This window comes from Mytilus californianus, unplaced genomic scaffold (assembly GCF_021869535.1).
Source record: "Mytilus californianus isolate M0D057914Y unplaced genomic scaffold, xbMytCali1.0.p SCAF_14, whole genome shotgun sequence".
Taxonomy (NCBI): Eukaryota; Metazoa; Mollusca; class Bivalvia; order Mytilida; family Mytilidae; genus Mytilus; species Mytilus californianus.
Window position 1 is genome coordinate 34579915 of NW_026262626.1, and position 13317 is coordinate 34593231.

Consider the following 13317-nt stretch of genomic DNA (forward strand, 5'->3'; position numbering starts at 1 on the left):
TAGTATAATGCATATATTAAAATTGAAATGGTAATATGCTAACATGCAAACTATGCAAAACATTCAATGTCAATGAACCATGACTGAAGGTCCATCGTCAAATAATCCCTGGACATGAGAACTGCCAATGCTAATACAAGTGCATACCTAATAGCATTGACTTATCCTATATAAGTGTTTCCCTTTGAACTGACTTTAGATTGACTGACCTAAACACAATCTTTAACATGTCAACTTTGCAAAAGTTTCAAAGTTAATGAACCATGATGCAGGGAGAAGTGGCCACATAATCTCCATGGTAATGAAATTTGCAAATGCTAATACAACTGATTGATTTTTAGGTGCTTAATGCCACTTTCAGCACAATTTGCTATATCGTGACGCCGGTTTTATATTGTTGGAGGAAGCTGGAGTCCCCAGCTATACTACTGCATACCATATATCATTGAACTAATACTAATGACTCTCCTTCAACTGACCTAATTACAAACTTATACATTATTGACTCTGCCGCTGCCAGAAATTGCATGCCTAAAATCATTTTTAAGAACAACTCCAATAAGGGGTCATTAGACGATTAAACCATGTTGACTTATTTGTAGATCTTGTCTTGCTGACCATTTTTGCCTATTTAAGTTTCTAACTATCTATCATACTTTTTTCAGAAATAAGGCAAAAATGCAAAAAATTAGTAAAAATAACCATTAAAGAGCAATAACTCCAATAAAGGGGTCATCAGTTGATTTCATCCATGTTGACTTATTTGTAGAACTTATCTTACTGATCATTTCTGCTTGATAAAGTTTCTCTTTATCTAATATAACTTTCAAGATAATAGGCAAAAATTTAAAAAGTTGGTAACATTCGTCATTTAAGGGCAATAACTCCTATAAAAAGTTTTCTGACAAGTTTGGAAGTAAATGGACACTAGGTAGATTTCATTCCAAACATTTTTGCCCTTGTCAGATTTTCTCTATATATAGTGGTTTACAAGATTGACAATACAATGCATTTTACCCCTATGTTCTATTTTTAGCCATGTCAGCCATCTTGGTTGGTAGGCGCGTTCATCGGACACATTTTTTAAACTAGATACCCTAATGATGATTGTTGCCAAGTTTTGTTAAATTTGGATCAGTAGTTTCAGAGAAAAAGATTTTTGTAAAAGTTAACGATGACGGACGTCAAGTGATAAAAATGCTCAATTGGTCCTTTGGGCCAGGTGAGCTAAAAAGTGTGAAGATTTTCGTAATTTATGATTTTTTTTCAGTAATCATATTTTTTTTCATTAAATTTCATAACAATCATACTAACAACTAGGAACACAGTGACAATTAATTGAATTCCTTTATTAGTTATAACTACGATTCAAAGTTGATGAACAAGTGAAGAACACCGACCTTCACGCTGAAAAAAGGCATAATGTTCCAATTTCATTGTCCATGTTTTCTTTCCTTACTGTAGAAATTCAAGTATTCCATCAGATAAATTAAAAATAAAGACTTGCTGGGTTTAATTATAAGGAATCAAACACTGAGAAATAAATAATTAGACAAACTTTATTTTTTCTTTTCCAATGTTCTGCCAATTCAGAAGGGAGGAGATATTTTTACACCATAATTGAATTTTAACCAATGAACTACCAAGATTGAACAAACCACATGATTATGAACCAGTCCGGGAGAGTATAAATCAGTAAGAGAATATGTTAACATTACTATAATCATCTTATTGCATACATTTAAAGAATTCAGTCAAATAGTCAAAGATGTTACTTTTTAACAAAATCTGCCTGTTTAAGAAATAATATGATTCATTATTGTCTGAATGTTGCAATTTATCTGTGAAATATATGTTTAATCAGAATTAAATTATAGAAATTGGTAACCCTTATCTTATGCTATTGTTACACAATTATAACCAAAAATGAAGCGTCACAATGATCAATATGATATCTAAACAGGAAACTGTTCCTTGACCAGTAATGAAAGAAAATCTGTAACACATAGACTGTTAATCCTAACACTGTAATTTTAATCCAAAATTCAAAACAATTACGGAAAAATCATAATGGTTGGCACCTGTGCATTAAGTTTATATTACTGTAAACGGGAAATTTTCTCAGTAGTTTTATTTTTCGAAACACGAAAATGAAATTTCAGCATAAAATTTCCAAGGAAAACTGCTTCAAAGAATGAAGACCATCCATGAAAGTATACAAATAGGATTATGTACAGGGCCAATTTATAACAACAATTTTTCAGAAGCAGATTATATCACACATTACAATTCAATTCTAAATGAAAGGCAGGTTTAGAAATTTAATTTTTAACTCATGACAGTAAAATTAAAATAAAATATATTTTAAGCAAGAGGAAACTATTGATATTGTTATATAAAAAACACTCATGACAGTAAAGTAAATGACACCTTCAATCATTTTTAAATGATTACAACATTGTATTTGCTACACTGATTAATATGATCAAAAGATTGATTAATTAGCTGCAATCCTCACAGTTTCTTATGTGCTCATAGTAAACCTATTCTTTATGTCCATTGTGTATGTGTTTTTAAAAGCAAGCATAAATGTAGTGGTTTAACCATGCTTATCATAAGTCAATTAACTTGAAATCTACATGTACATGTACATTAATGAACCAACAAAAACTAAACAAAAAGGTTTTTTGGTGGATTTTCAGCACTTGCTTTACGATACATGTACTTTCTGTACTGTTTTAAAATCATTCACTTAAATTTGTGCAGGACTCCTATGAATAGCAAATTCAAGATGGCATGAATTTGGTATCAGTAAGGAAATCGTGAAATAAAGACAGTGCGAAAAAAGGTCATGTTACATGCTTATTTTGAATTAGCAGATACCTTCAGTAAATATTGCTAGTCTTGCAACATTTTTTTCCTCATGTACTGTCAAAACTGAAATAGCTTGTGATTGTTTAAATCCTTTTTCCACAACATTATAACTCATAGATTATTATTCTCTTGCTAATTAGAAATGGAGGATTGTTCTGATTGGCAGACCTAGTTAACATTTTAGTGCATATTTTTCACATTTCAGATTTACTCCATGTTTATCACTCAAGTAGCAGGATAAATGAAGCATTTAGGCAAGCTCATAACTAGTAATTACCTTATAATGAGTTGTAGATCCATAGTTTTCATGTCGGATCTTAACTGCATTTGATTCTTTACCAGAAGATGCAAGCGTTCCATCATGTATGGGACTACATTCTGGGACTACAAAACCTCGTCTATCTATCAAACTGTAAAATAAGACCATTATCAATATTTTATTATATAGTATCATTGATATAAAAATCAAATGATTCAAATCACTCATGGTAAGATTTAAAGAGCTGGCATGCATAATTTAAAAAAATATTTTATTCTTTCTTTGAGTGGTAGTGGACTAAAAAACTTGATAAATAAAAAAAATAAAACCATATACAATAAGTTTTATATTATTTTCATATACATTTGCATATCAAATATCATTGACTTAACATAAGTGGTTCATCTTAAACTTATCTAATCACAAAACTAATACATGTGAACTTAGCAAAAGTCAATAGATGATGACTGAGGGGTAAGGACCAAATATTCACCATGGAAATGAGATGTGCTAATGCTTATACAACTGCATACCAACTATCATTGACCTACCACTAATTGTTCTCCATAAGCTGACCTAATCACAAACTAATACATGTAAACTAAGCAAAAGATTCAAAGTCAATAGACCAAGACTTAAGGAGTTGGGGCCAAATAATTTCCATGGAAATGAAATGTTCCAATGCTAATTCAACTGCATACCAAATATCATTGACCTACCACTAGTGGTTAACCATAATCATAAATTCTTTGCACATACCCCTTAATAATTACATTACATGTATGTTTCATTATGATACGTTATTTTGATTGGATAACAGCAATCTCGCGTGATTCTGAAATTAACCTTCATTTCAAAATGAAATGTAACATTCATGATGACACAAGCTTCCCCATTAGTGAACAGGTAAATAAAAGTAAAACTTGAAAGAAATCTTGTTTTCATGATCCAAGCAAAAAAATGTAATTATAAGTATTGAATGCTTCTTTTAGTAATTTTATACGGTTGTAAAAGCGTTGACTGTGTGTACATTTTTAGAATGAAGCGCTTCTGCACTTCATACAAAATACTTCAGTCAACACTTTGACACCCCAATAAATTTACAAAAAGAAGCATTCAATTCTTAAATGCAGAATGATAAGAGAACAAGTTGCAAATGATAATTTAAATGTCTCTGGTTTGACATTGGGAGGATTAAATCCTTGACATCCCCTACTCAAGGAGAGCCCATAACAATGAAACCAGGGAGACTGTCAGTTTGATAGCCACTTTATCTAGAGACTTCAAAGAGAACTGTGTTGCTCACCTAGGTCTATGTGCATCTTCAACAATAGTCTCTCTCAAATATTGTAGACTAGAATAGAATTCATGACAAAAATCGCTTTTTTGTTGATCTTGTATTGCTGATCCTTTTTTCTGTTTACAGTTTCCCTCTATCTTTAGTTTTTGCCCAAAACACAAAAAAGGAAGCCCATTCATCATTTAATTCCTATAACTATAAGTAGTCATCTGATAGTTTTGATGTAAATGGATAGTAGGTAATTAAGAACATTTCTGCCCCTGTCAGACTTTCTCTATATATAGGTTTTTTTTTTCTATAATTAGCTATGCCGGCCATGTTTGTTAGCATGCAGGATCATCGGACACATTTTTAAAACTAGATACCCTTATAATGATTGTGGCTCGAAGTTTTTTTACATGTGGCCCAGTAGTTTCAAAGATTTTTGTAAAGGTAAACAGAAGATGACAGAGATGATGCCAAATGATGAGAAAAGCAGCTTAAAAGGTATGTTAACATATTTCTTTTATTTGGTCTATAAACAAAGCACAATTTTGAATTTGGTAACATATCTTTCACTTTAAATGTATACTGTTTACACACAGTAACCAGTTAATATGTAAATAATACTGATCTAGTTTACCTTGGTGGTGTTGGTCCACATAATACTACTAAGCAATTTCTCAATATAGATCCTTGACTAAATGGATTAAAATTTTCTTGGCCCCTTTTTGCTGAATAAGATCCTTTAATCTGAAGGAGAAAGCAATACATTTGAAGAAATTTCTATTAGTAAGTTCCAAGCTGAAAAAAAAAATCTTTTTCTATATCATTTACCTCTGTGGGGAAAGTTTAAACCTTATAATCTATTGAATAATCAAGTTATGTATTCCAGCCTTTATAAAATATTTTGATGTACAGTGATTTTGGCTAATGAGACACACCTAAGATTTGGATTCTTTGTGATGATAGAATCACTAGACTCCTATTGTAATGGTTAAATCAGAGTAAACTAAATATCATTGAGATGGGAGCCATCTCTGTGGGCCCCGCTGTGAATAATGTGTGGTAAAAAATTTGTATCTTTATCATTGGCTGGGGTTGTTAACTGAAACCGAAGTTTATGACCTTGACCTTTGACCTAGGAAATTGTACATAAATTATGACACACCCTCTGGTGTTGGTTTTTATACATGTCAAGTATAAACTTTGAAATCATTAACGGTTCTCAAGATATAGAGCGGACACGATCTTTACCATAGGACATTGGGTTGTCAATTAAATCCAAAGTTTTTGACCTTGACCTTTGACCTATGAAGTTGTACATACATTATGACACACCCTCTGGTGTTGGTTTATATACATGTCAAGTATAAACTTTGAAATCATAACTGTTCTCAGGATATAGAGTGGACACTGTCTTTACCATAGGACATGGGGTTGTCAATTAAAACCAAAGTTTTTGACCTTGACCTTTGACCTAGGACGTTGTACATACATTATGACACACCATCTGGTGTTTGTTAATTTACATGTCAAGTATAAACTTTGAAATCATAACGGTTCTCTAGATATAGAGCGGACACAATTCGTTACGGACGGACGGACGAACGGACAGACAGACTGATCACTATAGGGTGTCCGCCATTTGGCGGGGCCCTAATTATATGTTATTTCATGAATTGCATGTATTCTTCCCTTTTTAGTTACGTTATATATCCTTAGTAATAAATTTAGCAAAAGTGTCGCATAAGTCTACTTGGTTGAGTATTTGCAAGGTATTGTAATACAAGGCAACAATAAACATAAATTATTGAAGCAAATGCAAAATCCCACCAAGACAACTTAAATTTATTAGTTGAACAGATTTAGTTCTAATTACTTTATTTTCTGTGAGCTGCATCAGATAGAAATCAAACTTGTGCAAATGAATATCAATACATCTGTTATCCTATTTTGGGTTAAAAAATCCCTATGCAAAAGACTGTAACTGTCTGAAAATTGACTTAAAAAACCCTACAAAACAGACCAAAATTCGTCTTTCATTTCGTATTCAAATGTTCCAAAATCAATTAAAGCCTTATGTGCACTTGCATAAGATCGATTTCTATCCGATGCAACTCAGGTGTTACTGCTTTTTAGGTTCATGTCTGAACTTCCTCCATATATCAGTTTAACAAATTTTTTGGCACTTGAATATAAGAATAAGGAAGTATCAAAAATATAAATTTCAACTTAAGAGATATAACAACAAAAATCAATTAAATCTTATTTACAGTGCAAGTTATTGGTGTTTTAAGGCATGTCCTTTGATAAAATACAAACTTACATCTTCATTTGTGGTTTGATCAGAACCAACTAGATATGTGTGGAAGCCTGCTAGGCCAATAACTGACCACACAGAAAAGAAGCATACAATAGCTTCTATCACAGTGTCAGAGTTAAGGAAAACAATAATCATGCAAAAGAAATAAAACAAAATGTATCAAAAATAAAGAATAAGCATAATTTTCCAACCAACAGACAAATATCATTCAATATTCAGTCTATACAATAACACTTTAAATGTCAAGTGACATGCATGTGTATTAAGCAAACCAATGTGAAAATTAATATCAATTAGATGTGATTTTAACAGTGATAGGGCATAGGTTACCATTGACACAATGGAAAGTAACACCATGCATCAAGATATCTGATGTACTCACATCCTCATTGGTTGTCTGCTCAGATGATGCGAGATAAGTATGAAAACCAGCAAGACCAACAACAGACCACACAGCAAAGAAACATATAATACCCTCAATAACAGTACGTTTGGTTAAGGAATGTACATTTATACTGAAAAACTATAAACATTCAGCATCTTTATACACTTATTCATCCATAAATCAGTTTATAAACTATAAATTTATCCATATAACTTTTTTCTTATGTAATACATATTGTACAGCGATGAGGAAAGACACTTGTTGTTGGTAAATGACTTTAGGACTGCACTTACTGAAATGTTGCAACACTTTAATTGATTATAACTAAATAATTTGTTGAAAGTCTTTGAGATAAAGGTCTTAATACAGGCATCAAGAAAACATAACAATGAAGAAGGAAAATGTAGTCAAAAATTTGAAAGATCATATCATAGGGAACATGTGTACTAAGTTTCAAGTTGATTGGACTTCAAATTCATCAAAAACTACCTTGACCAAAAACTTTAACCTGACACAGGACAGACTGACGAACGGAAGGACGAACGAACTAATGGACAAACAAGCGGACGCACAGATCAGAAAACATAATGCCCCTACTACTATCGTAGGGGGGGGAATAAAAAAGAAATAGGAGCTACTTTGAAGCACCATATGCACCTCTCGTCAGTGGTGCTCATAACTAATATTGGCTATCCAAAAGTGTCAAATAATGAAGAGCAAATATCGAACAATAACAACAGATCTGCTATTGGAGCATAATTTCTGAAGGGATATTTGCAATATTTCAATAAATTGCTTTGCCGAGCGCAGCTGGATACGACCGCAGAGGTCCAACCCTGAACAGTTGGGGCAAAAATGGACACAATATTCATGCTTGATACAGGTCTGAATTTGGATTGAAATTAAATGTTTGACACATAATAGGTTTCTGACACAGAATAACTGTAGTCAATTGGTTTTATGATTTGAATTTATATTCAATTTTTTGCTTTTGTGCAATACACTATGCTGTTGCGAATTGCCCCGAAAAAAATTTACCCCCCCCCCAAAAAAAAAATTTCACCCCCCCTTTTTTTTTGGCAAAAATTTTTTTTATCACCCCATCCCTTTTTTTTTACAAAAAAAAAAAATTACATTTGAAGAAATTTTCTTTTTAATTTCTGAAATCTGTAATGAGAAAAAAAAATTGTTCCCCCCACAATTTCTTTTTAACCCCCACCCCCAATTTTTTTCAACCCCCTCCCTTTTTTCCAAAAAAAAAAAATCTTTCCCTCAAGATATGGTCATTATCTCAATTCAAATTTCCAATGGAGTTTGCAACCATAATTACCCATTTAAATACATGATAAAAGTCTTAAAATAGAAAATGACATACATAATCATGTCTAAAAATAGTATATCTTTATTCAGCATTTTTATCAGTAACTTCTAAAAATAAATTGACAGCTAATCACCTCAAGACAATACAAAATTTCTTTATACATAATTTTAAAGCAGTGTAAGGAAGGTAATCCAAATTTAACATTGTACTTAAAAGAGATTGTCCATTAACAAGGAAACCCTTGTTTTCCCCCTTTTTGCCCCTAATTCCTAAATGGTTTGAGCCATTATCCCCCAAAGCCAATTCTAACCATCCCTTTGTGGCATGGAAACTTGTTGTACAAATTTCAGAGAGATCAATACACCGTTCCACAAGTTATTGTCTGAAAACTAGAAAAATGCTTATTTTTGGCCCCTTTTTTGGCCCCTAATTCCTTAACTGTTAGGACCATGACCCCCAAAATCAATCCCAACCTTCCTTTTGTGGTTATAAACCTTGTGTTTAAGTTTCATAGATTTCTATTAACTAATACAAAAGTTATTGTCCGGAAACCCAGTGTCTTCAGACGACGACAACAATGTGATACCAATATACGACCGCCAAAGTTTTTTGCAGTCGTATAAAAACTGGCCATCTTCAATCAGAAATTCAATTTCAAGTTAAAAAAATCAACAACTGTGCATAATACATGTAATGCTATCTGTTAAGTGTCCAATAAGCTAGGTACAACATTTACATATAGGATTCTTTACTCTGCAAAGTTTGCAAGAACAGTTTTCATATTTAGAATTATAAATCTACTTAAGATATTAATTATCATTTGCCACTTATCTTATTGAATGTAAAATGACAAAGCTGTACCATTATTTAATGGAACAAATAGGTCAGACGGAAACAATGTGAATAAATAAGTCATATGCAAATCATATCGTAAAATCATCCAGATAACAGAAAAAAAAAACAAAGAAAAAAAAACAAAAGAAAAGATTTACTAACTAATAATCTTATCTATGACTATATAAATGATCTCATAATACAGAAAAGGTATGCAAATCATATAAGCTATGTATAATCAGCAACTTAAATCACCTCCATATAAAATAAAACAAAAACAAGACAACACATAGTAAGCCACAACTACAATCCAATGAGGTATAAACTCACGTCCTCATTGGTTGTTTGTTCTGAAGAAGCCAAGTATGTATGGAAACCAGCCAGACCAATGATTGACCAGACAGAGAAGAAACAGATGATTGCTTCAACAATGGTATGATTGTTAAGGATGATAAATGAATCATTAATGTATTGTATGATGGTGGGAGTCAAGAATGTAATAAATACTAGCAGAATAATCCATATATCACCTACAAATCTGACAAAAATATCCTCTCTGAAATACATAGCAACGATATGATATGCATATTTCCAAACAACTGCAAAATTATTTTTTTAAGTTCAATAGTTATTATATGACAGGTTGTTTTTAACTTTTATTGTAATAAAAAAGTTTATATCAAAATTATTGTTTTTCTTTGTATAAACCAAATTGAGTTTGTCTTTATAAACTAGAGGCTCTCAAGAGCCTGTGTCGCTCACCTGACTCTACTTTGGTTTTAGAAATCATGTAAAGATAGATAAAAATCATAACAGATACCCAAATAATGATTGAGGCCAAATTTTGATTAATATTGGTCCCGTTATTTAATAAAATATCCTGGTGGCCATCTTGAACAGTAAATCGACAACAAAGTAACAACACTTGGTCAGCACTTCATAAGGAACATTCATGCCATGTTTGGTTTCATTCCATTCAGTGGTACTCTAAAAGAAGACATTTGTATGTATTTCCCATAGGGTCCTATGTTAAACTAAGCCCCCCCTCCCCCTAGCGGCCATCTTGGATGATGGATCGACTGCAAAGTAACAACACTTGGTCAGCAACTCATAAGGAACATTCATGCAATGTTTGGTTCAATTCCATTCAGTGGTTCTCTAAAAGAAGACAATTGTATGTATTTCCCATAGGGTCCTATGTTAAACTAAGTCCCCCGCTGTCGGCCATCTTGGATGATGGATCGGCTACAAAGTAACAACACTTGGTCAGCATCTCATAAGGAAGATTCATGCCATGTTTGGTTTCATTCCATTCAGTGGTTCTCTAAAAGATGACATTTGTATGTATTTCCCATAGGTCCTTTGTTAAACTAAGTCCCCTGCTGTCGGCCATCTTGGATGATGGACCGACTGCAAAGTAACAACACTTGGTCAGTACCTCATAAGGAGCATTCATGCCATGTTTGGTTTCATTCCATTCAGTGGTTCGCTATAAGAAGACATTTGTATGTATTTCCCATAGGTCCTTTGTTAAACTAAGTCCCCTGCTGTCGGCCATCTTTGATGATGGACCGACTGCAAAGTAACAACACTTGGTCAGCACCTCATAAGGAACATTCATGCCATGTTTGGTTTCTTTCCATTCAGTGGTTCTCTAAAAGAAGACATTTGTATGTATTTCCCATAGGGTCCTATGTTAAACTAAGTCCCCCGCTGGCGGCCATCTTGGATGATGGATCGGCTACAAAGTAACAACACTTGGTCAGAACCTCATAAGGGACATTCATGCCATGTTTGGTTTCATTCCATTCAGTGGTTCTCTAAAAGAAGACATTTGTATGTATTTCCCATAGGGTCCTATGTTAAACTGAGTCCCCTGCTGGCGGCCATCTTGGATGATGGACCGACTGCAAAGTAACAACACTTGGTCAGCATCTCATAAGGAACATTCATGCCATGTTTGGTTCCATTCCATTCAGTGGTTCTCTAAAAGAAGACATTTTTATGTATTTCCCATAGGATCCTATGTTAAACTAAGTCCCCCGCTGGCGGCCATCTTGGATGATGGATCGGCTACAAAGTAACAACACTTGGTCAGCACCTCATAAGGAACATTCATGCCATGTTTGGTTTCATTCCATTCAGTGGTTCTCTAAAAGAAGACATTTGTATGTATTTCCCATAGGGTCCTATGTTAAACTAAGTTCCCCGATGGCGGCCATCTTGTATGATGGATCGGCTACAAAGTAACAACACATGGTCAGCACCTCATAAGGAACATTCATGCCATGTTTGGTTTTATTCCATTCAGTGGTTCTCTAAAAGAAGTCATTTGTATGCATTTCCCATAGGGTCCTATGTTAAACTAAGTCCCCCGCTGGCAGCCATCTTGGATGATGGATCGGCTACAAAGTAACAACACTTGGTGAGCACCTCATAAGGAACATTCATGCCATGTTTGGTTTCATTCCATTCAGTGGTTCTCTAAAAGAAGTCATTTGTATGCATTTCCCATAGGGTCCTATGTTAAACTAAGTCCCCCACTGGCGGCCATCTTGGATGATGGATCGGCTACAAAGTAACAACACTTGGTCAGCACCTCATAAGGAACATTCATGCCATGTTTGGTTTCATTCCATTCAGTGGTTCTCTAGAAGAAGTTCAAAATGTAAAAAGTTAACGCCGACGACGGACGACGCCGGACGACGGACGACGGACGCCAAGTGATGAGAAAAGCTCACTTGGCCCTTCGGGCCAGGTGAGCTAAAAATGGTACAAAAAAAAGACAAGACTTCATCAAATCAATTAGATTTTTTATGGAACAGAGGAATGTATGGACAATAGTATTCCATATCAAAATGTTAAAGATACAAATCCAATGAATCTGATTCTGTAAGAAATATTATGAAGTTTGTTTCACATTCTTTGATTATATGGAATCATTTACTTGACTATAGATGTTAACTAGCTAATTTTCTTTCAGGATGATAAGTGACTTTTCCCCCTAATTAGTATTTATACCACACAATAGAAATACAAAATAACTAGATCAATAGTATTTCAGATTACATGGCTCTGTGATCATACAAACAAATGTGCCTTTCACATATACACCACTCAAAACTCAATAATGGTGAAATATCTAATAAAAATCGTAAAATCTAAAAGGATATCTTGCTGGTGAATCACGCATGGCATGCAGGAAATTGTCATCTTTTGATCCTGAAATTATAAATAAAAAAATTTTATGTCACTTTTACAAAGTGTGCATTTTCCTGGCTTTTTTTTTCTAGAAGACAAAGATCTTTAGAAGGTGCAGATTATATCATACAACAAGTGATCCTGGGTGGAACAAAACCATATAAGAAAGAATTCTGCATTGAAAGTGGCTATTTGTGTAAAATCACCACCTTTACATTACATCTATTCTTAACACATTTACATAAATTGCATTCAAATACAAATACATTTTTATTCTTAAAACTATTAGACGAAACGCGCGTCTGGCGCAAATACAAAATTTCAATCCTGGTATCTATGATGAGTTTATTTCCTATGCATTGATATTGTAAAATATTATCTCGTTTAATATTTTGACAAATCAGGTATCAAAAGTAAATAAGTATAGTTCATTTTTAAACATCTTGCTTATGGTCTAAGATGTTCCTCCCCAAAGTATAATTTTTAAAAGGTAATGTGTATACTGCAAGTCTGCATACAATACACAAATTTTTCACTTTCCGAATTATCACAAATATGTACATGACATATTGTTGTGGTGCTAAAACAACTTTATAATCAGTAAGAATTCTTGACAAATTATGCAAAAAAGGACAACATCAAAATCAAATGAAATGCAATGAAGTATCAAATTACATGTATCAACTACACATTAAAGAAACAATAATACTGGTACATTTAATTTTAAAATGGACAGGTACAAGCGCCTCACGAGTACCTTGCAATTTAATATGTGAACTTAGTCTTATTTTGTGAACACAATCAGAAAATATATCTATATTTTTGAAGCCAGAATAAC

The 13317-nt window shown here is 33.2% G+C and overlaps 1 protein-coding gene across 5 annotated transcripts in view; it reads right to left on the bottom strand.

Annotated features, from left to right (window-relative positions):
- LOC127724692 (palmitoyltransferase ZDHHC14-like) overlaps positions 1–13317 on the bottom strand; it is a 39733-nt gene that overhangs the window by 18795 nt on the left and 7621 nt on the right. For 4 of the 5 annotated variants that reach the window (XM_052231748.1, XM_052231750.1, XM_052231752.1 and 1 more), the window contains exons 5-8: positions 12452–12500; positions 6742–6844; positions 5056–5165; positions 3152–3284 (exon numbers count right to left, since the gene is read on the bottom strand). In XM_052231748.1, the coding sequence (XP_052087708.1) occupies positions 3152–3284; positions 5056–5165; positions 6742–6844; positions 12452–12500 (395 nt within the window). Of the gene's footprint in view, positions 1–3151; positions 3285–5055; positions 5166–6741; positions 6845–9608; positions 9712–12451; positions 12501–13317 lie in introns of all 5 variants that reach the window. The other variant, XM_052231747.1, reaches the window with a different exon arrangement.